The 25235-nt window shown below is 41.5% G+C and overlaps 3 protein-coding genes across 3 annotated transcripts; all 3 read right to left on the reverse strand.

The window, feature by feature from the left end:
• Positions 1-1000: 1000 nt before the first annotated feature.
• arl8bb (ADP-ribosylation factor-like 8Bb) lies at positions 1001-7461 on the reverse strand. Its single transcript, XM_073469137.1, has 7 exons — positions 7227-7461; positions 5708-5788; positions 5515-5588; positions 4892-4985; positions 4393-4460; positions 2941-3011; positions 1001-2845 (listed from the first exon to the last, which is right to left on the reverse strand). The coding sequence occupies exons 1-7, from the start codon at positions 7347-7349 to the stop codon at positions 2796-2798; spliced, it is 561 nt and encodes a 186-aa protein (XP_073325238.1). The 5' UTR covers positions 7350-7461; the 3' UTR covers positions 1001-2795.
• A 4173-nt stretch (positions 7462-11634) lies between these two features.
• LOC140998764 (N-acylethanolamine-hydrolyzing acid amidase-like) lies at positions 11635-15987 on the reverse strand. The gene is made up of 11 exons (XM_073469138.1): positions 15676-15987; positions 14957-15121; positions 14704-14827; positions 14427-14517; positions 14253-14338; positions 13998-14170; positions 13838-13900; positions 12606-12672; positions 12454-12482; positions 12040-12109; positions 11635-11935 (listed from the first exon to the last, which is right to left on the reverse strand). The coding sequence occupies exons 1-11, from the start codon at positions 15846-15848 to the stop codon at positions 11918-11920; spliced, it is 1059 nt and encodes a 352-aa protein (XP_073325239.1). The 5' UTR covers positions 15849-15987; the 3' UTR covers positions 11635-11917.
• Positions 15988-21229: 5242 nt separating this feature from the next.
• bhlhe40 (basic helix-loop-helix family, member e40) lies at positions 21230-24884 on the reverse strand. The gene is made up of 5 exons (XM_073468533.1): positions 24444-24884; positions 24241-24310; positions 24032-24139; positions 23552-23675; positions 21230-23406 (listed from the first exon to the last, which is right to left on the reverse strand). The coding sequence occupies exons 1-5, from the start codon at positions 24518-24520 to the stop codon at positions 22559-22561; spliced, it is 1227 nt and encodes a 408-aa protein (XP_073324634.1). The 5' UTR covers positions 24521-24884; the 3' UTR covers positions 21230-22558.
• Between the last annotated feature and the right edge of the window lie 351 nt (positions 24885-25235).

Here is a 25235-nt window from a genome sequence, read left to right on the forward strand (position 1 = left end):
TACCGGTTTCAAGGAATACCAGGTCATTAAGGTTTACAGTTATTATACCGTGTACATTTGCTTATGGAAGGTATTGAATTCTAACAAACTGAATATATATAGTTCAAGTGTTTGTTCAATCAAAAGAAAACCCCTTTTTCATTCATTATAACTGGTAATAATTGTGTAACACTCTCAAACGTTGATGAATCAGAAAAGAACTTCATGTAAAAACTTGTGAGTTTTCTGTCTGTACAGACTTTAAAGCCTCTATCTTTCCAAGGTCCTCTGCCGCCACCTAGCGGTGACGAGTTGACTCTCAAAGACTTGGCACAATTTTCGGGGCACCTAACTCTGACTGTATTTAGTTTGTTTTTCCTACCCTATTCTAGCAGTCAGCATCAAGTGCCGTACATAATTTGATTCAGGAGAACCTCAGTCTGACTCATCTTTAGTCCCAGTTTTACACTTGCTTCGTCTGAGAATGGATGATTTACCAGAATTTTAAACACAAATTGGGTGTTTTTTTTACTGAGTTTACAGCCATTTATTTGAATACTATCCTACTATCCAGTGAAAAACAGGTGTAAGCCTATATTTAGTTTACTGAACAAGATAAAGTTCAGAGAGTAAAGAAAGAAAAGTTATTAAATCATAACAGGAGACATAGAATAGGCGACTTTTCTGAGTAAAATATTATCCATTGAAGATAAACGCCAAAAGTAACTTGGCTACAACCATTGCCTGTCGGCCCAGAGGAAGAAACTACCTGGGGCCCTTGATGAATCAGTGCTGCAGAACGTGATGACGCAATATTGTTCACTACATGTTCAACAAGACATGTGAAAATCTGAAAGAAAAAGCACTGAAAGGCTGAGAAACTCTGCTTTACATGACCTTTTAAAGCATATTGATAGGATTAGCATTGAGCAGTTATTAACTATTTAAGAATAATAGCGATTGTTTTTTCTCTTAGGGTTCAACTGTCTACTTTGCAAGGAATTTGGATGCCACACTTGAATTCCTTAAAAATAAAAACAAATTTATTAGCAATCACAGGGAAAGAATGCATGACATCTACAGGAGCATTTGTGGGAATAAAAATGCTAACTTCTTATTTACAAAGTCTGCAATTGGATGTGAATAGGTTCAGCACATGCACATACAAATTGCAAATAGGCTATATTATTACACAGGTAACAAAGCTTTCCCCAAATTACCCACACAGTCACCCAAATTTTACAGCCCCTCACTGCTGCTGTGGTCCCAACAATCGACATTTAGGATTACGACGATCACCAACAGACACAGAACAACATATGAGATAACAGAGAGCGTGTGATTATGGAAGGGAAAACTTGTCCTGATGCAGCAACACACAAACATAGAAAAAAAAAAACTTTAATTGATCAGGATGCACTGGCCAAGCAAGGAGCAGATTATTATATAAAGGGGAGAAATCATTGTCTTGTCGCTGAAAGGAAAAGACGTGTCAATCAATGCGTCGCTTTCGGAGGAGACGGCGTTGTCCTCGGACTGCTAAGGCTTTGACAAAAAGACATCAGGATTCAGACGAGGGCGTGGCAAGGCATGGATGACATCAAGCATCCGTCGCTTTGAACTAATGGACTGTCTTCCGTTCTCCTTAAGCTCAGTCATCGTGACTAACACTGGCTTTCTGTTATCCAACCCGGACTAAATAGGGATTATGAAACAGATACACGGACACACCCATACTGTGGTTTTAAAAATCCTTTAACAACCTGAGAAGTGCAAGCAAAAGTTAGCTCACATTTCAAGCTACGTAAGAGTCGCAGGCTACAAGTGAAACAGCATTCAAACGATCATCAACCAAACAAAATGTAACATTTTCTCATTCACCTCGCTTCATCCATTACCTCATTCTTCATCGTTATTACAGTCCTGCCTTTTCTCAGACATCATAATGCATTTGTGATGACAACATAAGACGAGATTGTCGAGGCGGGGTGTTAAGTGTAATCAAGGGATTTATGCTGCGTCTCTACCAAGTGTTTATTTAAAATAGTGGGTAAGAAGTCGCATTGGGCAATTACCGTCTGATTGGAACACTCATGAGCCGAAGGCACTTAAAACTCTGCTTACCTATCTTAGGATTTTTGCCTCAGACACAACAGCTACTCAGTCTTAGTTTCTATTCATCTTTAGGTCATGTGTAAACTTTAATTTAAGTCACTTAATAAAAGAGATACTTCCATACGCTAGCACATCAAATGCAGGCTACATTGCTTAGAGTTTATCAGGAATTGAAGGCATTGTGCAAGCAACCATCATGGTTTGGCAAATATCTGTTAAAAACGACAATCACAACCTTGTGACGTAAACAGCAAATGTTGACAGGCAACAGAGCGGATGTTTGAATGTGTGATTAGAGGAGCTCCATCTTTGTGTAGCTGGGGAACAGTACACTGCAACATCATTAGATTCTTGTGTCCAAAGGGACAGAAGCCATTAAAAGAGAGAAAAAACAAACCTCCATGACGTACACTGACACAGAGCATGTCTGTAATGACAGGCGATAAGGCATGATGGGTATGGACAATCCACCTTCTAGCACAGTACTGAAACAACTTTTCAAGACTCCACATAGTTGGGGTGGCGGTAGTGCTGTACAGGGGCTACACATCTATGGTAGTGTAGTGGGTGGTGCAGGTGGTGACAGTAGTGAGCAGAGAGAGCTGGATTACTTCACAGAGGCAGTGGAAGGGATGGCTGTCGAGGACCCATGACCATTAGGGGGGGCTGAGGCCACAGCTGCGACTGGGGAGGCTTCACTTTCAGCTTCTCCGTGACTTTGAATGCTGGATGAGCCACTGCAACGTGATATCTGCAGGAGGGGAAACATCAAAACATGTTTACGACCTCAGCAGGTTAAACACCTGTATCTTTGTGGTTTGATTTAATCTCTGATCGGCTCTTTACCTATATTGTCTTTCTCTTTGCAGGAGACAGAGTAGCAGCAGATCTCTCGGTCCTGAATGGCAGATAGATTCCTGAAAAAGTACAAATAACAGTCAATTCTGGCTGATCCTATACTTATAGTCATCTTAATGTTGATTAAACAGTATGTGGCTGACACATTGAGATAACTGTTTCTAGACAACAAAATGTGGCACATGAGTTTCTTAATCCAATTACTGCTCATATTAAATCATGAAATAAAATGCATATAATATGAATGAGAGTGTATTTAAAGGTCCTTAGCAGAGTTGTCTGAACAACAAAAAACACAGTAATGTGGAGTGGAGCTTCTTCCCTTACAAAAGATCTGTGGCTTGGTACATACACTTGCAGAGAGCACATCACCATTAGCGATATCTGATAAGACATTACACAACATTTGTCATTCTAAGAGGAGGAAGTGATGGTCGGCACTGACTCAAACTGAGAAGCCGGAATCCTTTGCACTCGGCTCTTTGCTAAGAAGGCAGATAGATGGGGAGGTAATAGATTCGATAGCATCAAAGCTTAGTGCATCTTGTATTTTGCCAACCTCAATATCAGAACTTAAAGGTCAATCACTCTGGACTGTCTTAATTTTAACTATATACAGCATAACGCTTGCACTTTAGGCTGTCGTAGACTGATTTGTTGAGAAATTCCAAATCCTGACTATTCCCCTGATACAGTCAATAATTCGCCCGAACATTTGAACATCTCATTCTAAAACTGTGGGCATCCAGTCTTCTGAGAAGGATTTTCACAATATTCATTAATTATTTATCAGGGATGCACCGATATATTGGCAGAACATCAGCAAACATTCGCTGTGTTGACTTCTACTGGCTTATCGGCAAACAACATGAGATTCACCAGTGGCACTGGCCGATGTTTATCTGTTATGTTGCATCAGTTTTGCATTGACAAATTCATGAGCTATTGGCTTGTGGTCAATGCCCTCAATCTGTAAGGCTGTGTAAGTACTGAAAACTTCTTATCATTGGGTAGGTAGTTCTTTATTTGGCTAAAAAGGCTTTTGAAGCAGTTACTTTTTGAAGTAATGTATAGGTTTTAAATTTGTATGATAAGATTTGTTCTCTTTCAAAGATAGTGTAATGAAGGGCTGAATGACTTGAAATAGATCATTTTTGGCATCAGCTACCTGCCAAATCGTTTTTTAATTTCACAATCAGCACATCCCTTGTATTAAAGTATTTCAGATATAATGTCTACATGCTCCTGTGGTTAATTTAATGCATTGCAAATCCATGATATCCTAATTTTTGGATCACCACTGGGACAGACTCACATAATACTCCTGACATTGATTTATCATTGTCTAGGTTTGACTAGAGGACAGTTTAAGTTTGAAGTCAAGTCCTGACATTGGTGGAAAATGATCACTAAAACTACAGTATTCTTGAGTGCCCTTACATTTTTTCGATGAGTTGCTTCTCATCAAGTGCGTTGGGTAGGTCTCGTTTGTTGCCCAGTACTAGAACCTGAAACGTGAGAAAAGAGAGAAAGGGCTGATTAATATCCAGCACAGCAATGCATCAGCATGACTGCACAGTGTGTTCAGACACTTTAAAGGATCCTCACTGTTTGGACTAAATAAACTGTGTGTGGTGTCAAGTCACAGCAGCTGGAAGCAGCTTTCGATTTAGCACATCAAACCCTGTCAGGTCAATTATCCTGTCAGCTTACACATTGAAAACTCGTTAAAAAATCCTGGCTTGGGCTCAAATGATCACTTAGTGCCATGTCATCAAGCCTGAGTCACTGCAGCCCATTAGCTGCAGTGATTACTAATTATGGGTTTGATCACTGATTGTGACTTGAGTCACCAGACCCTCAGAAATCAATGTGAAGAACCAAAACTGAGGCCATGATATCATAGCTTTCGGGCCAGAGATCACAAACAGTTTCTTACTGGAATTCCTTGTAGCTGTGGTTTGTCTAAAAGGTTGTGCAGTTCATTTCTGGAAGCTTCTATCTTCTCTCTGTCTGCTGCATCCACCATGTAACTGCAAGAGAGAAAAATAATACTACTTGGTTTGATACATTAAAAAACCTGTTTCACTGGACCAAAACTGAATCATTTATTGAATGAATATACCAAAACAAGTGACAATATTCAAACTCCTCCTATGACATGAGGGTAACACTTTATAATAATCTTTATTTAAATGGTAAATTCACAGGTAGGGATTTTTTTGTTAGTAGTTATTTCACTGTTAACAATTAATGAAATGTTTTATAAACCATTTATTAAGCAATATTTTGTTGTAAAGTTGCAACTGATGTTTATAAACCTTTGCAACTGCTTAATAAATGGTTTATAAAGCATTTCATTGTTTCTTAAAAGTGAAATAACTATTAACTTAAGTTTAATTAACTATAAAATGTATATGTAGAGATAAAAAGCCAAGCATAAACAAATGTAATAAGCATTTTTTTTCATATGTATGTAATTTCTAATTAAAGTTCAGGTTTCGAGCTACCTTAGAAGACCAAAAAGTAAATCTGGTCACAAAGGCCACCTGCTGTACTTACACAATTGCATTGACCCCTCTGCAGTAGCGCTCCCACATGCTTCTGAAGCGGGGCTGTCCTCCTATGTCCCATATCTGAGGCACCAAAGCACAATGTGATGAGCCAAACAGGTGTGCAGGATATACGGCCATTGGCTGGTCCTGTATTAAACTGATTTAATTTGAACAGTGAAAGCACGTGGCTGGACACCTACCTTTATTGTCACATTGCCTTTGGTGACCTTCCGCATGTTGAAACCGACTGTGGGAATCATGTCTTCACTGAACTGGCCTGACTGTACAAGACAAACGCGGGACAAAAGGTGGCACTGTGATTAATTCTGCATGTTGAACTTTTAACAGACTCAGATCAGGTGAGATTACAGGTACTGAAACAGTATTACAAACACTTCCCCTTTCTATCTTGCATCATATGCGTTTAAACTATAACCCCATAAAAATCCATTATCATTTATTTAAAGCACGGTTTCATCTGATTCAGAAGTCACATGAAAAGCTTGGCGGACGTGTATCATATCTGTGCATTTGGTCAAAATTAAGAAATGATCCCCTTCAAGCCCCTTGCTCAACACTTGCCCTTTAAATCTATGAATCACGTTAGGATGATGCCATCCACGCATCAGCATCGTTTGCTTCCCGCAAGCAACCAGTGCTCACTAACCAAACATCCCACAAACTCAAAGTGCGATCTATTTTAAAAGGTGGGCTCTGACACCAAGGTAAACTGCTTTGATAAGGGTGTTGGTTGAGTGTAGGGAGGATGACAAAACATTTCAGATGTGCTGAATAACTTCAATGGCTTTGTTTGTGTGTTTCAAATAGAGCCAGGGCCCAGTCCAACAGGCTTCCAATGACTGTGTGAGGCAGCTTTGTTCAAACCTAATTACAGATCACCTGACATGACCACGGAGCAGGAAAAATGTCTATTCTTCTGATGCATTCCAGGGAGGGGAACCGACAGGACTGTGGCCTATAACATGACTCCTTTTAAAGGCTACTTAGTGGCATCTCAACTAGAAACAGACACACCAGAACACATAACCCTACCCCACACCCAGTCAAGGCTGTGGCAGGCAAAACAAGGTAGACATAACAACAAAGACACCAGTCATCATAACACCTTGCAGATTTTAACACTGACAGTGCTTAAATCATCATAAGCCTGCTGGGAGGAAGCATGACCAGGAGCCACTGACAACACTGAACTCATACAATAAGGATATTCAGAGCAGATCTATACATCTATAACCTATGTTAATAATGTAGACAGCTGTCAGCCTGTGGCCGTGATGTCTCCAGGCCTCGTCGCGTCAGCACACCCTTCTAATATGAAGTAAACAAGACAGACTGTTGACAGAGGTAACTGGCGGCCTGTGTTGTCAACATATCCTTGATGTTGACACACTGGCAGCTATTACAAAGCACTGACAAGTCCGTCCACATGACCGCCTTCATAAGTAAGCGCACAGTCATACCAAGAACTTCGTCATTCTAGCTAGCAAACGACTGAGTGAGAGCGCAGCCCGCGGTACTATCTCAGCAGTATGAGCTATTTATAAAGGTGTTATTCAGTCATGCAGCCAACAATAAGCTATAAATGTGACGAGTACATTTTATCGTAGATATTCAAATTAAACCTTCGTCCACAACCTCTCCCAGGTAATAGCCCGGGCCCGCACTGACAGCACTTGCCTGCTAGCTAACGTCACTTACTGCAATCACATTGACGAATGTGGTTTTTCCGGAGTACTGCAGTCCCACTAGCGTCAGCTCCATCTCCTCCTTCCAGAACAGGGACCTGAACCAGTCCAAAAGCCTGTTTATGAGGGCCAGCATCTTGGATGACACGGTAGTCGCAGTCGCTGCGGCCGTCTGGATGTGAGTTGGCTAGCAGTCTCCACAGGAAGTAGCTAGCTGCTTGGTCATATCATGTGATCCACTGACAAGTGTTGCTGCTGCTGCCGCGTGCCCGAGGAGGAGTGCACGAAGCTGACGGGAGCGCGCACACTGAGAGCAGAGCCTGGCTGTAGCTCAGCTGTGAGGGGAGGGTTTCATGTTTCTACAGGTTACACACCTGTCTGTAGGTTAGTGACAGAGTAACGCATGAGCAGATGGCGTCTGGACGTTTGTATTTTGTTTCTGTTTTATTTTTTCAAACAGGGGATGTCAGATAAGGGTCCTTCTACAGAGACGTCTGCTTTTGGAGGACCAAATGTCTGAAAATTGACTTCCTTTTCTAACATTTAAAGTTAGACCACACTATTCCATAACTCATTGAGTCTATGATCGCACATAAATTAACACTTAATGACTTTTTATCTGCATTTTACACAAAAGATGCCACAGGGCATCAAACCACATGTTGTCAATCATGTAAAACTCACCAAATCATGAAATTCAACCCATTTCTATTCCACTTTTTTTTTTACAATTTCCCTACTAATAAAGTAGGTCACACCAGAGATGTCAACCAAAAGCTTGATATGAGATCTTGAGGTGAATGTGAACATTTCTTATAACTGAAAAGAGACAGTGGAGGTCAAAGGAAGTAAAATTATGTCATCAGTGTGATTTTTATTTCAAAATAATAGACTTTTGTCACACGGCAGCAGTGACGCGCCTCCAGAGGACAATTACTTTCATCATATATTTTATAATATTTATTTGGAATTTTATTTTTTATATCCTTCATATCATATATTTGATAGTTATGTATACATTATTGCATTTTAAATGAAGAGCATGGTTTTGAGCTCAAAATACAGCACTTTCTTTCTAAACATGACTGGGATAATAAATAATTGATTATAAAACAAATATTGCGAAATTAACGCAATAAGATGCAGTAATTGTTCAAATAACCTATTGTTTCATTGTAAAATATTTTTAAAATGTTAGTCTCAAGTTGTTTTCAGGTGTAATTTTCTGTAAAGGCTAGGGACAGTTTCCATGAAATGACGTGCCTACGCCGTAGTGAGCATTTATTCATGTGTGCTGGTGTGTCTGCATCGCAGGCGGTGGTGAGCAGATTGCCAGCTGACTTTCCCCTTTATACACACTGACCCATTTGGCTCACAGCTGTGTCTCTGGGCCAGAGAGAGCAGACAGGCAGAGTGTGTTCAGGGAGGGCCGCATCCCTCAGAGACATTTCTGGGGGAGGTGCATGTCAGGCTACGGCGTAGGGCAAGCACCTACGCAGAGACTACGCTGTAAGTACAGTGTCGATTCAACAATTACCCACATCCCATTCTTGGTTTGAGAAAGAATGTTAACAGTAAGAAACTCTGGCTGCAGTGGGTCTTTTCCATTCAGTAGGCCTGTGCTCAGCAGCGTTAATCATCTGCCTCCATCATGTTTACAAAGCTGCTGGTCAAGGACCATAATTGAGCAATATTAGTCTGCGTTATTTTGAAAGTGATGTATTTCAAAATACATTATTTTTGGTTTCTTTCTTAACAAACTAGAAGCTCATACTCAACATTTTTATCCACAGTGAACATCAGCAGCTCAGGTGATGAAGAAAGATTAGAGGAGAGAAAAATCAGTAATGGTCAGTAATATGAATTATACAGTATGCAGCTAGTTTAAACAATATTTTTGGGTGAACACACAGCCTTTTACAGACTTTCAATGATAAGGATGACTGATTGAGAGTGTGTGCTGTGCCAGTGCTTTGGTCTGACTCTTGAATGGCTGCTTTAATGTCAGTATGCCACCAGATGTCGTTCTTGCTGAGAGTGAAGCTTCAAATCATTCTTGGCACAAATTAAAAGAAATCCCCAGAGCTTCATAAGGCTTCATCCGCCCACTTCTTCAGGGCTGAGATGCTTTGTGTGTAACAATGTGGTCAAGGGAAGTTTTTAGATAATGTCAGTTCCTTTTTTTTCCCCCCTACCACAGTTCACAGACAGATCCCCTTTAAACAGGCTGCCCTCAGGCTCTGCGTCTTTATCTTTCTTCCTCTGAGAAATGAGTTAGACTGTGACATTCACAGAAATCTACACAAGCACATCCTGTCTCTCAGACTAAACAGAGACCAAGTGACATACTTCACTTTATAGATCAGATCACCTGCCACAGGTTTGATTCCCTATGAGCAAACTCATAACAGATCAATTTATAAATCATCCCCGAAAGGGAAAAGGATCAAAATATCATCAGAAACATGATATTGACCTTTACTGAAAACTTTGATTTAAGGGATATGAAACACTGCTCCAGACAAAATGAACCTACTCGAGTACTATCAACCTCAAAATACCAGCGTTATAGTTAGTTTCGTCTTGTTTAACTCTGTTTTATAAAACTATACACTTGCACACACTTTGCCCAAATACACACAGTATAAACAAATACACAAAATACAACAAACACAGAACCAAATCATTTCAGCACCTTGGACACACACAGGACAGTGTTCTTTATGAGTCCAAAAAGATAAGACAAACCTGTTTTGTTGTCAGACTTCAAAACAAGATTAATCCAAGAGCAAAACACAAGACAAACAACAAACCAGCCTAACACGAAGAATCAGGAAGCAAATGCAAGGAAAACACAAAGAGAAGACAGGACCAGGAAACACGAAACAGACAAACCAACACAGAGTGAGGGGGAAACAGGCTTAAATACACAGGGGCTGACTAACTGATGAGCCACACAGAAAAAAAGGCAGAAAAACACAGACATTCCACTTCTTACAAAGGTAAGAAGTGGAAAGTGAAACATGACACATGAGTACATCCTCAAAGGATACAAATTCTCCCCCTGCCCTTAATTGCACCTCCACCTTCCACATCAGTAACCCAACTACGCCACTGGCCATCTCTCGCCTCCTCCAGAGCTCTCCTGCTGGTTCTTCTTGAAGAGTGGTGAATCCTGAAGAGTTCCAAAAAGGAAGCGGCAGACAAGGTGGGAGGTCCACCACAAAACAGGACCTCTGGGAGCCAGTGCAGCTTTTGAAGGGTCGGTGTGACGTACTCCCAGGGCCGTGTGTGACAGAACTCTTGACGTAGGTATGTCGGCCAAAAAGAGAGGAATTACAGTAATCAAGTTTGGATGTAGAACCAGTAGGTCTATCAGATTCATTTATTCATTTATTTGATCATTTTTAATATGGCATTTAAAATATGCCTGGGGAAAAAAAGTCATTTTCTGTGCTCTGAGGCACGAGGCATGTTAGCACAGAAGATGCTTTCTACTACGTCTAGTGCTGGCTCTCAACATGACGGCTTCTAATAATAGTCACCGTCTCAGATAAGAGACAAACTGGTTTTGAACTGCCAGCAGGAAGACAGAACATGTCCAGTCTTGATTAACAGTTGTTTTCTCTATCTACTTTTCTCTTTTCAGAGCAGCCCGTAAGAAATAACTCGGCTCTGACTCCCTTTATCTGCGTCTGCTGGCTCTAGTCTCATATCTCAGCGCCTATATCTACCTCACTCACAGATTTGACTTACAGATTTGATTGGCTGAGTAATATCACGTGAAAGGATTGGTCTGAGAGTACTTTGTCTTAGTACCTTGCCGTACCACCAGCCTACAGAGCGGCTTCCTCCCTCAGGCTGACACCTCATTTATCTTCAGCACTCTGTCATAAAAAAAGTTTTAATTCTATGACTTATCCAACCTGGATAAGATGGAATCTAACTCAGTGACAAGCATCGAAAATAACTATTTTAATTATACAGAAATAGCTGATTGTGTTGCTGATGGTCTCATTTGTTTAGGTAGAAAATACAGAGGAATCGCTACTATTAAATTGACACTATTTCATAAGTTAAGTTTCTTGCAGTATGTGTAAGTTTACTTATTTTTTCTTAATAACTTGCATACTTTTTTATTTCTGTGGAGCAAACTCATTATATTTTACAGTTTACTTGGGGACAAAAATCCAAGAATTCCTTCTTGTCACTGTCATGCATCCTTTTGTACGCCCAGCCTGATATTGTCAAACTCTTGGAGGTGACTTTAGTGACTCATGTTTAAAAACTAAGGGATTCACAGACTGGTCAGACTAGTTTATCCACACACTCAGTTTACCCCATTATACTCTTGGTTTATATCAACATGTGCTGCTTTGTCACTTAACCGTTCTTCAGCTGACTCCAGATGACTGCCACCATTAATGTAACCAAAGTTTTATTAAGCTTGACACATACAGTACGTCAGGTGATAAAAATGATCATTACAATTTTTGTTCATTAGAGGCAGAAAAGCACTGTCACCCTAAAAATTAGTTCAATTTCATCCCTTCCTTCATTGATTATATAATCTCCACAGGCTGATTATATAATCTCCACAGGCTGATTATATAATCTCCGCAGGATGATGAATCTGCATAGATCTGTGATTTTCAGGGCACTCCGCAGCAACAATCTGAATGTTGTTAACTGCTCAAACGCCTCTCAGTACGGTCGGCAGCCCTTGAAAGAGAAAGGTACGAGTAAGTCTCATATATTCAGGACAAAACGGTGGACAGAGAAATTAGACGGAAATACAGTATGCATTCAGGTTGTAATGTAATTACCTGCGGCCTGACAAGTGTGTTGTACATCTCTGGCTTTGCTGCCATCATTGTTGTTGTGTAAACTGTAATTCTGGAAGATAATCAACATCAGACGATAAAACGACATGCAAAACAAGTACATTAGAACAAGCTGCTTAAAATATAAAATTATAAACACTGATCATATAAATAATAACCCTGCAGGGTGCTCAAAATGTTAATATTCTGGTTAACTTAGCAATTGCTGTTCTATATGCAACTTGCTATGTGTTGAAGTGTGGTGTCAAACAAAGGCCTACTGATATTATTGCTGAAGTGGCGCAAAGGGAACAGAAACTGGTATGCACACAGCAGCCCCACCTCAGCAACATTAACAGTCATGTGATTGCTTGAAACAAAAACGAGAGCATAATGCAGAGATAACGTTCTTCTTACCTGTTACACACTGGAAACAGCGACAAAACCTGTAAGGGCAGGACTCTGTTACAAATCCATGTATTGACTTTGAAAATGTCCAGTGTTTCATTTGTCTCAGTATCATGTGTACTTCAGTCTCCTGACCTATTGATTTATAAGTGAGTACTCGCCTGATAAAGTGTCTCCATGCTGATGTGATCTTGGCCCGTAGCATTTAGTGCTTTTTCAGCAGCTTCTCTATAAGATGAACACATAACAGCAGCGTTGTTTAGTCCCAAGTTAGTTCCACAGTGTAATGTATTACATATTTTGAGTTACAATCATTTGATAGTAATACCTTGAGTAATGTGTTACTGATTACACTACTTTTGCATTACTTTCACCCAAATCACTGCAAAAGAATGACAAGGCCTTATAAAATAAAGGGAAGACGGTACTGTTGTTTTGCTACTATAGCCTCAGATTAACCTGGTCTCTATTCACTGTAAAAAAAACAACAACTTTTACTATTCAAACGTATCATAATTTTGATGTTCTGCGTTGAGCTGTGTTTAGTAAACCACTGGAAAAAGACGCCTCTCACTGCAAAAACTGGCTCTGTGTGACCCTAAAGCAGTCTGTGAGTTGGGAATTGGCACCGCAATGTATTGAGTTAGCTTGACTCTCATGAGACCCAACTAACCCGCTCATACACTGTTGGAAGGGGAAAATGATCAGCCGTGATTGATTTGTTGGCAGCCATCACCAGTTCTTTCTACCATGGCAGCAAAGATACTTGAAATAGCCAACTGGCCTTCTAAACTGGAAGCGCTTGCAACACTCCAGGAGCTGTCCTAGAAAATATGTTTCCTGTCGGAAGAAGTTGTGTTTCTGTTTGATGAACAGAGTTGGCAGACAGTGAGCAATATTCACAACTCGGATCTAATGTCATGAAAACCCCTTTGTGGTCATTTGATCAGTGGACTCTTAAAGGAATATAAATTACAAGGAAGGAACGACTTAATGACTGTTTCAAAAGGTCGGGAGTCACCACCTTTTTCTGTCTCAACCACTGTCAAACCCACATGAAGGCCGGTTTGACCAACGACCCACAAGTGGCCCTGACGACTCTGAAACTCAGAGCTCGCACATGTCCTTAACGACTCTGTAAGGACACTCCCACACAGGGTTTAAAAGCCTGCAACTCCTCCAGTTAGTTAGAACTGAGGAAGCCTCTTGGATGAGAGTGAAACGTCTTCAAGAAACTGAATCAAGTCCAGTTGTCTACGATACAGCACCTAGTGTTGTATTAATACGTGACACATTATTGTTGTAGCGCGTTACCCCAACACTGCATGACAGCATATTAATAGTAACGACAACAAGAATATTGTGGAAGTATTCATCATGTGAGATGACTCACTTTCGATGATCTCTGGCTGGGGGAGGAAGCCAGTGGTCATAATTAGTCTCCACTCTGTACCACCTAAAAGAGGAACACAACAATGTTATAAACTTAGGTTTAGATGTCCACCACACGCCTTGATGTACTAGATTCTCCTCAGATCATTTATTTTGCCTACCCTCCCGCCACAGGCTCGAGCGGCCAGATATCAGCGGGTCCTGTCCGGTCTCTGGTGATGATGGCCCCTTCCCCAGCTCGGACCCCAGCCACAATGTAATACACTCCAGTGATGATGGGGATTTTGGAAAGGCGCATCACTGCGTCCTGAAAGTCCTCTGCTTCCTCCAGCGTCTGCACAGTTTGGACGCCATCAAAGTTTCATTTCCTCACACAGTTATAACCTCATTATCATTAACTTATATAACCTACTCACCTCTCTGACCAACCAGCTCACTGGGGACCTCCGAAAGAGGAACGCAGACACCACATTCTTCCACCAGTTCCACCAGTGTTCAGTACCTGATGATCACAAAGACATAAATAAACATGAAGATAACAGAACAGATTTCTGGGCACACGTGACTGCTGAGAAGAAATGTTGACTCACCTCGCTGGTCACCAGAGACTGTAAACTTGTTTGGACTCTGTCCCGTCCACAGGCCAACGTAGCCGGCAAATGAAGTTCCCTGGTACGCCACCTGACAACAATAAAAAATGTTATCTTTGATCACCACATCGTTATACAAGACTAAGACTTTTATTTTCATGCACTGCCTGATTTGTGATTCTGGATAAATTATTCTTAGCTGCTAAATTTTCTGGTTTTCCAGTCTGAGGAGGCACCATAGTTATTCAGTTTTAAATGCTATGAACACATACTGTACCTCTCCATTCTTGAGGAAAACTACGTTGACAGTCAGATTCCTCAGAACATCATGTGGATAATCAAGGTTCCTGCCGTGGTACACGTGCCCATTTTTGTCCTGAGCTACGATGCTAGTGCAAAATCTAGGAACGCATAAAGTTTGTTTGCATGCATGAGACGGCGTTTAAACCTTAATCCTGTATACTTGTTACACATTCTGTGCCCCTGAATTGTACACACAAATGTGTAATTAGATATAAAGTCATACATACGCAGACACTTCATAGGCAAAGTTGAGAATGATGACATCTGAAAGGCTTCCTCCAAGGTTTGCGGCCATGCCGCGGATCTCCCCAGCGTAAGGCTGAGGAACGTACTTCTCCAGGGCCGTCACAATGGGTGTTATTGCCTGATGCACCCATTTTGGTACTGTGGAGCTGATAACAAGGGAATAAAAGCATGTCAGGGTGCAGTTACTGTCAGTCACTGTCAGCACAACTGGAAGATAAACAGAACAACACAGTGCTCATCAACCCAGAAGTTGCCTGCTGATTCAGGGCTGACATAATGTGTTAATACTTAACTTTATGTTAGCATGTTAGCTTTCAAACTGGATTGATGTCTTTGCCATTTGTGCTTATGTGATGATTACAGCTAGTTCAGCCTGCTCTTTGTTTGCCATCACTGATAATGTGATAGGAAGTGAAACCATGCAAACAGTATTCTAGTAGTTCTTTAAGAATGGTTATATACACATATACATGTGATTGTGACAATCTTATTTTTAATGGCATATTAATGGATAATTCCTAAATTATTAAAATGTGCTAGCCTTGCACTATAACTCATGACTAATGGCTAACTTCTGCAGAATCTGATAAACATATCATTACATTGTAATTAGCACTTTCTACAAGTAAAGACAGTAAAAACATAACTTCGACTGTGTGTTATAGTCAATTATTACAACAAGGTGTTCTGCCAAACTTACTCAATGACCTCAGCGGCGGCTTTATTCAGGTACTCCACGTCAAAGACTTTGGTGAGAGGCGCCCACCGAACCTCTGGGTCCTCGTCCAGGCTGATATTCACTGTAGGTGGAGCGAACTCCGCCCGGCACGACACGAACAGCCCGAGCAGGAGCACCGCAGCCCGAACCATCATGACCGGTCCAGTCCGAGACAGCCGCAGACAGACACAGACAGACACAGACTGGCTGACACTCTGGGGTCTGTGAGGACGGCGGAGTTCCGCCGCGTGCCTGCAGCAGGCAACAACAGGACACACACTTCCGCTCCCACCTTTTCACAATAAAAGCTGGTCAATACACAGGTCATAGCTTCCGCAAATGGATGGCGCAATAACGACAATGATAATAATGATGATGATAATGATAACAAGAAGAATTTACTAAAATAAAACTGCTTATAATTTTACCCCAACTGTCAAAAGAAAAAGCACTCAGAGGTTTGATCCCTGTCAGTGTTCGTTATATGATTATTAAATGAATATATTATAATTAATGCATTCACATGTTTGCATGCATTAATCCAGTGCTGTAGTTGGTCGAGATTAGGCTAATTTTAACTGTTTCATATAGTGTTGGGAAGTTGAGCCTTTAACAATGCATCATATATTATAAACAGATAATGTGTTGTGTATGTCAAATGTAAAAGAAAGAAAACAAACAAAGTAGTTAATGTAGCTGTTAAATAAATGTACCACTGGAGTAAAAAGTACAATATTTACTCTAAAATGTAATAAAAAGTCAGTATGAAGTAAAATAGAATGAAAATAATCCAGTAGGCCTACCTCACAACTGTACTGTACATAGCTGTAATTATTTGGTGGTGGAAATGACTACTACTACTTCTACTACTAATAATAATAATAATAATAATAATAATAATAATAATAATAATAGTTTTTATTATTTTATTTTGTTTCAACAGTATTGTACTTTTCATGTTTCACTTGTGGAACTTAATAATAAGTATATATTGTATATGTATATATTATATACTGACATTACAGGGTGTATAGGGGTGAGAAAAAAACAAGAAAAAAAACTGGACGCTTGTCAGCCTACCCACAATGTTAAAGGAAGTCAGTAAGAGGAACCAGGGTAAATGAGGTCTAAAGAGGAACTCTATGGTTTGGTTGTTCTCACAGTTGCTGAGGCCCTGCCATGATTTCCCTGCACGGTCTCATTATCAGCGGGCTGTCTCTTTATCTCTTGATATGGACTTTTTGTTGAAGCAGCAATGAAAAGGCAAATATTGTGCACATGCCTCTAAATGTGTTAGAGGCACATTTAGAGGCATGTTCTGAACTGTTCTGAAAATAGGGGTATGTCATTTAGCTTGCATTACAGAAGGACAGAGGAACAATGCATTATGCACTAATGCTTACTGATGACAAGGCTTGCATTTTGCTCCATCCTGTGATTAATGTTTTATGTTTGACACAGTCAAGTATTCCACATTGCCAGTGGCTCGTAATTAGTAGACGCTATGCTTTCATTTTGAAAAAAATATCTGACCGGAAATCGCATTATTGTTCTTGCCAGTGGAATGCAGTAATGCCTGGCAGCTCTGACCCTGTCAGTCATTATATCTTTACTGAGTGACCTTTGTTTGTAGATCTTTGATCTTCACTATTTCAGCTGACTGAAACGTTTTAGGCTGAGTAGCCTGTGTAGTTTGATGAACAACATTACAGAATGGGTGGCATCATTTCACAATGTCGTTTAAGGACACAAACTAAGAATTGACAGTGTAATGACCTAGGCTGGCTAGATACAGAGTAAAGGGGTTCTGGATGCTTACTCAGTCAAGAGTTAAAACAGTGATATGTGACGCTTTCAGAAAACGTTTTTGGTATAAATATCCCTATTTATTAGTATAAGTGCTGAATCGTAGGCAACTGGACGTATTTCACCTCTCATCCAAGCGGCTTCTTCCCTTCTAACTAACTGGAGGGGAGTTGCAGGAAGGGAACTGAAACACATCCAGTTTTTTGTATTTCTAGTAATTCAGAAATACATACTGTACATGTTCTAAGCTGGGTCAGTTTATGATTTGTGTGTGTGGAAGGTAGAATTATGATCTCCAGGCTTATGTCCTCTGTAATGGCAAGAGTAGTGATAGCACACAAAGGTATAGCTTTAGTAATATAGGGAGACAATTTATATTGCGGCTGCATGAAGCTGATATAAACAGGAACAAGTAACTATCACTTCCTGCCTGCCTGCAGTGAACCTGCTGCACTCCACCTAATGAGGAAGTGTGGACACCAGCAGCAGTTTGAATAAAAGTGGAGTGGCTGAGACAGAGACACCATTCACACTTTTACAAAACACTGTACCCTCAAAATGATTTTGAAGCTGTGATTTTAAGCTGTAAAAAAGTACAGTCTCTCTGTACAGTCACATTTAGTCATCCAGCTTCTGCATCAGGTTCTTCTGGTCGCTTGTTGTTGTGATGTTTCTGGACCCTCTCATTAAGGTCATCCTTTCCTTTGATGAGCTCTCACAGCCATGACAATTCTCCCTGCTGCATCATTAACAGTGCACACACTGTTCTCAGCAAGATTAACCATGGAGGCCATATCAATGCAAATAAGGTCAACAGTCATCTCAACTGTAATGTCCTTTTGGGACACCAAGTTCCCAAATTAGACATTAATCAGCCAGTATCTCAATAACAAGGTCATCCTTTTGATGTTATCATACTTCTGTGGTTCTTGGAGGCCAGTCTTTATCTTGTGACTATCTTTTTTTTTTGCTTTTTTAACACTGGTGTCAGTGTTTCCTGCTGTAGCCATCAGGGTTGCCACTTTAGGCAGAGAGGCCACATTCTGCCTCGGTTTAATTATGAATTCTCTTTCATTCAGTAAAGGATACATTTGGATAAAATTGTGAACCAATTAAGGATGAAAGAAACCAAACAATATGAATGAAGAGAATCATTCAACGTGTAATTGGGTGTAGCTTAATGGTAATTGTGAGAGCATGGGATGATGATTTCTACTGTAGCAGTGAATGTTATGTGCTAGGTACACCAAGACCCACCAAAGTGGCTGTAATTCGTTGAATGTCCTTTGGCATCTTGAGGAACTATCCAGCCTCCTCTGTGGATGTACAGTGGTTGCCTCGTCCATTGTGTCAGTAACTCTAACCCTGCTCTTGAGGGATTTTAAACCTAGAGCGACCTCTGTCTGTCCACTTGGGGGCAGCAGAAACCAGCTGTAAACATGTTTCACCCTATACACAAATCAGCCATAACAAACCACTGACAGGCGAAGTTAAAACCAATTATCATCTCATTGCATTCAAATGTTCTGCTGGGAAACCTTGGGTCCTGGCATTCATGTGTTACTGACATGGTCTCCATTGGTGTTTGGGTGGGTGGTACACCCCCTGATGGCAGAACCCCCTTCAGGAGGGCAATGAACCCAACCACACAGCAAAAACTGCTCAGGATTGGCTCGAGGAACGTAACTAAGGGCTCGAGGCCACGACCTGGTCCTGATCCTAATCTGAACTAGCCTCCTTTGGATGTCCTGGAACATGTCTGATCTACAGAGGCCCCAAGGTGGACTGGACTTGGTTCTGACCCATTGAGCCTTTGGTGTCTGGCACCAGGGAACCAGGCAGCAGATTTTTTGGGTTCTGTTGGTTGTGTGGTGGGCTCTCTATAGTTCAGACTTGTTCTAACACATTCCACTGATGTTAATCAGATTGGGATCTTTGGAATTTGAAGGCCAGGTCAACTGCTTGAGCTCTTTGTCAGGGTCCTCAGGCCATTCCTTAGTACTTTTTGCATTTTTAGCAGGGAGCACCGTCCTACTGGCGGGGCCACTGCCATCGGGGATTGCATTGCCATGAGTGGTGTACTTGGTCTACAACTGTGTTTGGGTTTTTGCAGCAGCACATTGCACTGTAACAAGATGATTCATGTTTTTCACCACACCTGTCAGTGGCTGATTGGTTGATTGGGTTGAACTTGTTTGTTTTAGTTTCTAATTTATACATTAGTCTGATACAAACAACATTAACATTCATAATATGGAATCGTATCTCTGTGCAAGTTGCTCTTTAGCTGCTAAATGCTCCACTACGTTCACCAGCTAACTGCTTATGTTGTCTTTTTGTTGTTTGGTGCTGGGCAGGTACTGTATGTAGGTATATCAGAGCATTGTCACTGAAAACAACTTTCTGCTCTGGCTGGAGGCTAAATTGATAAGAGCCCCCCCCCCCAAAAAAAAAAAAAAAAGTTGTGGACAGTAAAACCAAAACAATGAAGACAATATGCTGAATGGCTCCAGAGGAACTACAAAGCTGGGTAATAACTACCATGGGTCTGTTACTTCTAGCAACCTCTTCTACATTACACAAAGTAATTTGATCTATGGATACTATAATACTTCTGTTCTCTTCAAGCTCAATAGTATTTAATAATACACAGGACAATGACCAAAACAACAGTCATGATATTTTTATGAGGAGTTTCATACTGACAGTATACAGCCCTGATAAATTGCACCTGACACATTCTCAGTTGGTGTTCCTTACAGCAGCATCATATCAGTTGTGGTCTAATGAAGATTTATACCACGGTTTACTGTGTGAAAATGGTAGTGAGTGCAGTGTGACACACTGATTCCACAGGGTGGCGCTAGTACTGCATTTTTGAGCACATCAAGGACGGCCAACTGTTTATTTCGATAATCAGCAGAGCAAATTACAAAATACCACTGTAATTACAAGAAAAGGAAAAGTGCAGTTTCCATATTTCTCGGTGAGGCACAGTGGGTGGTAAGCATATGATGTAGGCCTTTTTTTATTTTCACTATCACTACACTACAGCAGTGGGACTACCCAGGAAACATTCAGCAAGCATCAGGAGGTGAGTGCAGACTGGTCTTCCATATTGCTAAATGTGAAAGTAAATCAAAGATATAAAGTCCTTTCCCCCGCAACCTCAAATACCATTTCCATCGACTGTGGTGTTCTTAAGTTGCAAAACACATTTTCTGCTCCTACTCAGCACACTTTCAGTATTGTTACAGTGGCTGCCACACAGTATATAAACCATATAAACTGTATGGGAAAGAAATGACTAAACCCCTACAGGTAGAATTCAGATAATTTAGTGATTTGTAATTTATGTCTACAGTTATACATAAAGTCAAAAATTCTAAACTGATATTGTGGATTAGCAGGGTCAGTGTTTAGTAGGAAAGATCTTGCTCAGCATGATTATCCAAACTGTAATGAGTTAAGAGTTTTAGTGTTAATGACAAAAAAAGTGATTTATAGATGTGAGCTTTATCCAAAATGTACCAACATCCCACAGTTGATTCCTCAGGATCGCTTTAGAATTGGAAATGTTTACAGCCTGTAATCTAAGACATGCTATTGATTTACACAGGCTCGGCTGCTTGATGGGTTATGTAAGTGTTATGTAAGTATGTGTTGTTATGAGGAGCTGTCAGGTTGGCTGCCTACAACACGTTCAAGCCACCAGGCAGTGAAACACAAATTCCACGGAGGGGAAAAAAAAGCTTTATTAATATTTTAATATATATCAATAATACTTTATATACAAAATATGTACAACAAACAACATTTTGTTACATTTCAAAATAAAAATCCCAAGTACCTCTTTCTATACAAAACTATTATTTTTGTATGAACTTTACATTCACTCTCTTCGCCACAGACACAACATTTAAAGCAAATACATTTAAACACCTGCCATCGCCGTGTCTGCGTTAAACGAGTAAAGGCAACAGCATGAGCTAAGGGCAGGCCTTAACGTTAACGGGAATTTGTTGGGCAAGATGCAAATCTGGTTGAGCACAATGCCATGTACTGTACACGATCGCTTGGCATACAGCAAAAGACTACCTCAACCATTCCTCTGGTAGCGATGCAAATACACTCAGTGGGTCACGTATCAAAAATAGAGATGTACGAGAAGTATAAACAAAGATAATTACACAACATGACTTCACAGGAACTCCAACTAGATGCACAAATATTCATGAGTCACAACTTAAACTGTAAAAAGCACGTATGACCACGACTCCTCAAGAGACATGAGTGACGCACCTCGTACAGTGACAACGCCCTGAATTCTTTGAACATCATAAACACTTGTGTTCAATTAGCTCCAAGGTAATTGAAGGGGTCAAAAGAGCAATGTCTTTTGTGATGACAATGGTCAACATTAGCCTGACAACTTTTTTTTTCATTTTTTTTTTTTGGTAACATTCTAGACTAAACAAAGGTTTGTTGCAGTTACAGGAGCAACAAACACTGAAGGTAGATCCTCCATTCATAGATCTACAGCAGGTAAAATAATCCAAGCAGCATCTACAAGGGGCTTTTGTTCAATCTTTACATTCATCACAGACCGGTGTGTGTGTGTGTGCAAAAAGTAGGTCCAAATAATTTGGGGGGGGCTTATTTGTGCCGTACATTCTGGGTTTAACTCTGACATTCAACATGGAGGGTAGAGTAGACGAACCTTGCTAAAAAAAGAAAAAACCCTCGCAATCTCTTGCATCGTCTCTAAACTGACCATCTTCACAGTGTTTCCGAGCCATGCGACAGGTGATCTATGAGCCTTCACATGGGCACTCCGAGTTGCCGACAAAAGTCCTGTTGAACGTGCGAGGAGCTGATGATAGACGGTGGCGGCCGTTTGGGGCTCTTTGCCGGGATCAATGTTCTGATGGGCCAAAACAATGGCTGCGGTTTGAAGGGATACCAGTGCATTTTGTGTTCGTTCACCCTCTTTTCAGCGGGCCAACCATTCAACCCCATCGACATTCAGAGGGCAAGATTCCAACAGAGACGCATCTGTTTAGTCTTTGGTTTCCAAGTTCAGCGGAGAGACCTGCTTTAAAGCTTTGTGAAGAGCAGGGGAGTGGGGTACCGGAGACCCTGCCCTTGGGGACATCACCAGAGATGAGGGGAGCGTATCGGGGGCTAAGCTCGCTGCGGAGCCGCTCATGCCCGGGTACATAACCGGCATGCCTCCGGAATACCAGCATTTCTCCAGCATGGGCAGATAGGCTGCCATTGGTGTAGCTGCAGGGGGGATGAGGTAGAAGGGGAGACAAAACGGGGGCTGGTTGGGGGAGAAGCTCATGTAGTTGCCAGGGCTTCCCGCTGAGCGACCGGAGAGACTCTCGTCCTCTGAGGAATCAGACCTCAACTTCTTGGCCTGAGGCTCATCGCCCTCTTGCTTGATGGCACCAGTCGTCCTCTCAGACATGCCGTGCTTGACCTCCCCCTCCTTTGCGTGCCTTTCTGACCACTGGGATTTCGGGTCACGTTTGTCATGTTCTCCCCCATAGCCGCTGTCAGTGTCTGTGTCACTGCCGCTCTGCTCCCCCATCCCATGAGGATTAGTCCTTTGAATGACAGGGACACAGTTCTTCGCTGGGCCCTCGATCACCCTCTGGGGCAGTCCGGCAGGTTTTTTCAGTTTCTCCGTAGCTTGAGGGATGCACTCGTCTGGGTGAAGGCTGCTTCGATGATGCAGGACTTCGGCTGCTACCTTTTGGATGTGGCTGAGGAAATGGGAAGGAGTCAGGTCCCTGCCGCTTTCTTGGCTGGCCACGTATTGGAGGACCTCTTTCGCGCACAAGTGAAAGCCGGAGCGGAACATCTCCTCGCTGTTCTCTGCACTGTCACCTCCATGATCACCTAGTCAAATAGAAACACAAGATGAAAAATTAACCTCACGGCACAATTTCCCTTGAAGTCATTCTAATAGATGCAACAGATCGCAGGATAAAAATAACATCTGTCTGCTTCACTTTACGTCGACACATGACGGCATCAAACTTACTAATTTGCAGGTCCTTCTGCAGCGCGATAATTTTCTGCTGCTGCTGCTCCAGGAGGGTGCTCAGGGCTTTCACATGCTTGAGAGTGAGTTCCAGCACCACGGCTTTCTCCAAATGACCCAGCGTCTAAAACAGGAAGACCTTCGATAAGCATGTTGATCTTTCTTATGTAACACATTCTGCAGCTGAACAGAGGACAAGCCTCAAACCCCCGGGAAGTCATGCAATCTACGCACACACATAAAATTCTCGTCAGCAAACTAAAATCTAAAAGCGTGTTAGAATTTAGACAGTAAAATTAATACAATTACAAAATTTAAAAAAAATAAATCTTTTTTTAAAAAATTATTTTCTTTTAAAATCCCAAACTTTTATATTTTTTTAAGACTCCAAAATTGAGCCCTGCTCAGTAAGCACCATGTGGCGTCTCACATTCCCCTGGCTTTTCAGCAGACATGCCATATGTGGAGGATAATACTCACTGTAAGCTTAAGATGTTCTGGCAACAAATCCTTCAGCTGGGCGATGCATTCGTTGATTCTGTCACGTCTTTTCTTTTCGATCAGGCGATGTGGCAACTTGTACGTCTCCTGGAGAGAAATGTTTGAAATGTTGTCAGTGAGATCCAGGCTGCTCACTTTGAACAGATGTTTTCAAAAAATAAAAAATATACATTTTAAGTTGAAGTTACCTTGCTCTCGTCCCCACCCCCACGCTTCATGCCTCTCCTGGGTTTGTAGACATAAATTGGAAAATCCATTCTTTGGAGACAAGATAAAAAAGAAATAGTTAGTCTTTAGTTTGGGGGGAAGGTGAAGGTTCAGTAAAAAAGTTTAAAGCTTTACATGGTAGGATAAAATAAAAAAGGAATAAAATTGCATTTTTTTCTCTTACCCTTGCATGTCAGCTATATCCAGAGCTGGGTGTTTTGGCACACAGGGAGGTGGTTGCGCACTCGTAATCCTCTCCATGTCGCTTCACTGTAAAACCCGAAGAAATGACTTCAAAACGTCCAAATGCGTCTCTGCGGTCGCTATCCAAACACGAGGAAGAAGTCGCACAGAAAAAAACCAAAGCAAAGAAAAAAGTATCTCCTGTTATCCAGTGTGTGTGTGTGTGTGTGTGTGTGAGAGAGAGAGAGATACAGTGTGTTCCCGCTGAGAACTGGAGTTACGCGGCGCGGTGTTGTCACCCTGAGGTCCGGACTCAGTAGTATGTCTGGGGAAGGCTCCACGCCCGGCTCAATGTGTGAGAGCTGGGTGGGTTTGTGACTACGTGTTAAATAAACCCTGTGACTGCAGGCACGTCTCTCGGCGAGAGACTCGACACCGTCACATGAGCCTCACGTGTTGGACGGCGCTTTCAACTCCTCACCCTCCCCGCACACACACACACACACACACACACACACACACACACACACACACACACACCTCCTCCCCCTCGGCTTGCTGCTGGAGTACAACCCTCTCCTGTAGTACTCCCCCACAGGGGCTGAGTCCCGTGTACCACCACGCTCCGACTCTCGAGGCGGGGACGTGTTCGCACACAGTCGACCATGTTTACAGAGACGGAAAGTGGAGCAACAGTGTCCTCGTCGACTGCTACGAAGAGATTAAATATAAATAGTTGAACTGCAAACATGGCCACCTTCATCTTTAAACGTGCAGCCTATTAATAAGAACT

The sequence above is a fragment of the Pagrus major genome, chromosome 6, assembly GCF_040436345.1.
Source record: "Pagrus major chromosome 6, Pma_NU_1.0".
NCBI classification, from domain to species: domain Eukaryota; kingdom Metazoa; phylum Chordata; class Actinopteri; order Spariformes; family Sparidae; genus Pagrus; species Pagrus major.

What these genes read in the sequence shown, in the direction of transcription:
- bhlhe40 (XM_073468533.1), bottom strand. Translation starts at nt 24,520, where the DNA reads ATGGAGAGGATTACGAGTGCGCAACCACCTCCCTGTGTGCCAAAACAC. An exon ending in GGGGTGGGGACGAGAGCAAG is followed by an intron (nt 24,140 to 24,240) that starts GTAACTTCAACT and finishes ATTTCTCTCCAG; the next exon opens with GAGACGTACAAGTTGCCACA. An exon ending in GCAGAAGGACCTGCAAATTA is followed by an intron (nt 23,407 to 23,551) that starts GTAAGTTTGATG and finishes CTATTTGACTAG; the next exon opens with GTGATCATGGAGGTGACAGT.
- arl8bb (XM_073469137.1), bottom strand. Translation starts at nt 7,349, where the DNA reads ATGCTGGCCCTCATAAACAGGCTTTTGGACTGGTTCAGGTCCCTGTTC. An exon ending in AAGGCAATGTGACAATAAAG is followed by an intron (nt 5,589 to 5,707) that starts GTAGGTGTCCAG and finishes TTGGTGCCTCAG; the next exon opens with ATATGGGACATAGGAGGACA. An exon ending in CACAGCTACAAGGAATTCCA is followed by an intron (nt 4,461 to 4,891) that starts GTAAGAAACTGT and finishes CTCACGTTTCAG; the next exon opens with GTTCTAGTACTGGGCAACAA.
- LOC140998764 (XM_073469138.1), bottom strand. Translation starts at nt 15,848, where the DNA reads ATGATGGTTCGGGCTGCGGTGCTCCTGCTCGGGCTGTTCGTGTCGTGC. An exon ending in TTTTCCTCAAGAATGGAGAG is followed by an intron (nt 14,518 to 14,703) that starts GTACAGTATGTG and finishes TATTGTTGTCAG; the next exon opens with GTGGCGTACCAGGGAACTTC. An exon ending in CTCGAGCCTGTGGCGGGAGG is followed by an intron (nt 13,901 to 13,997) that starts GTAGGCAAAATA and finishes TTCCTCTTTTAG; the next exon opens with GTGGTACAGAGTGGAGACTA.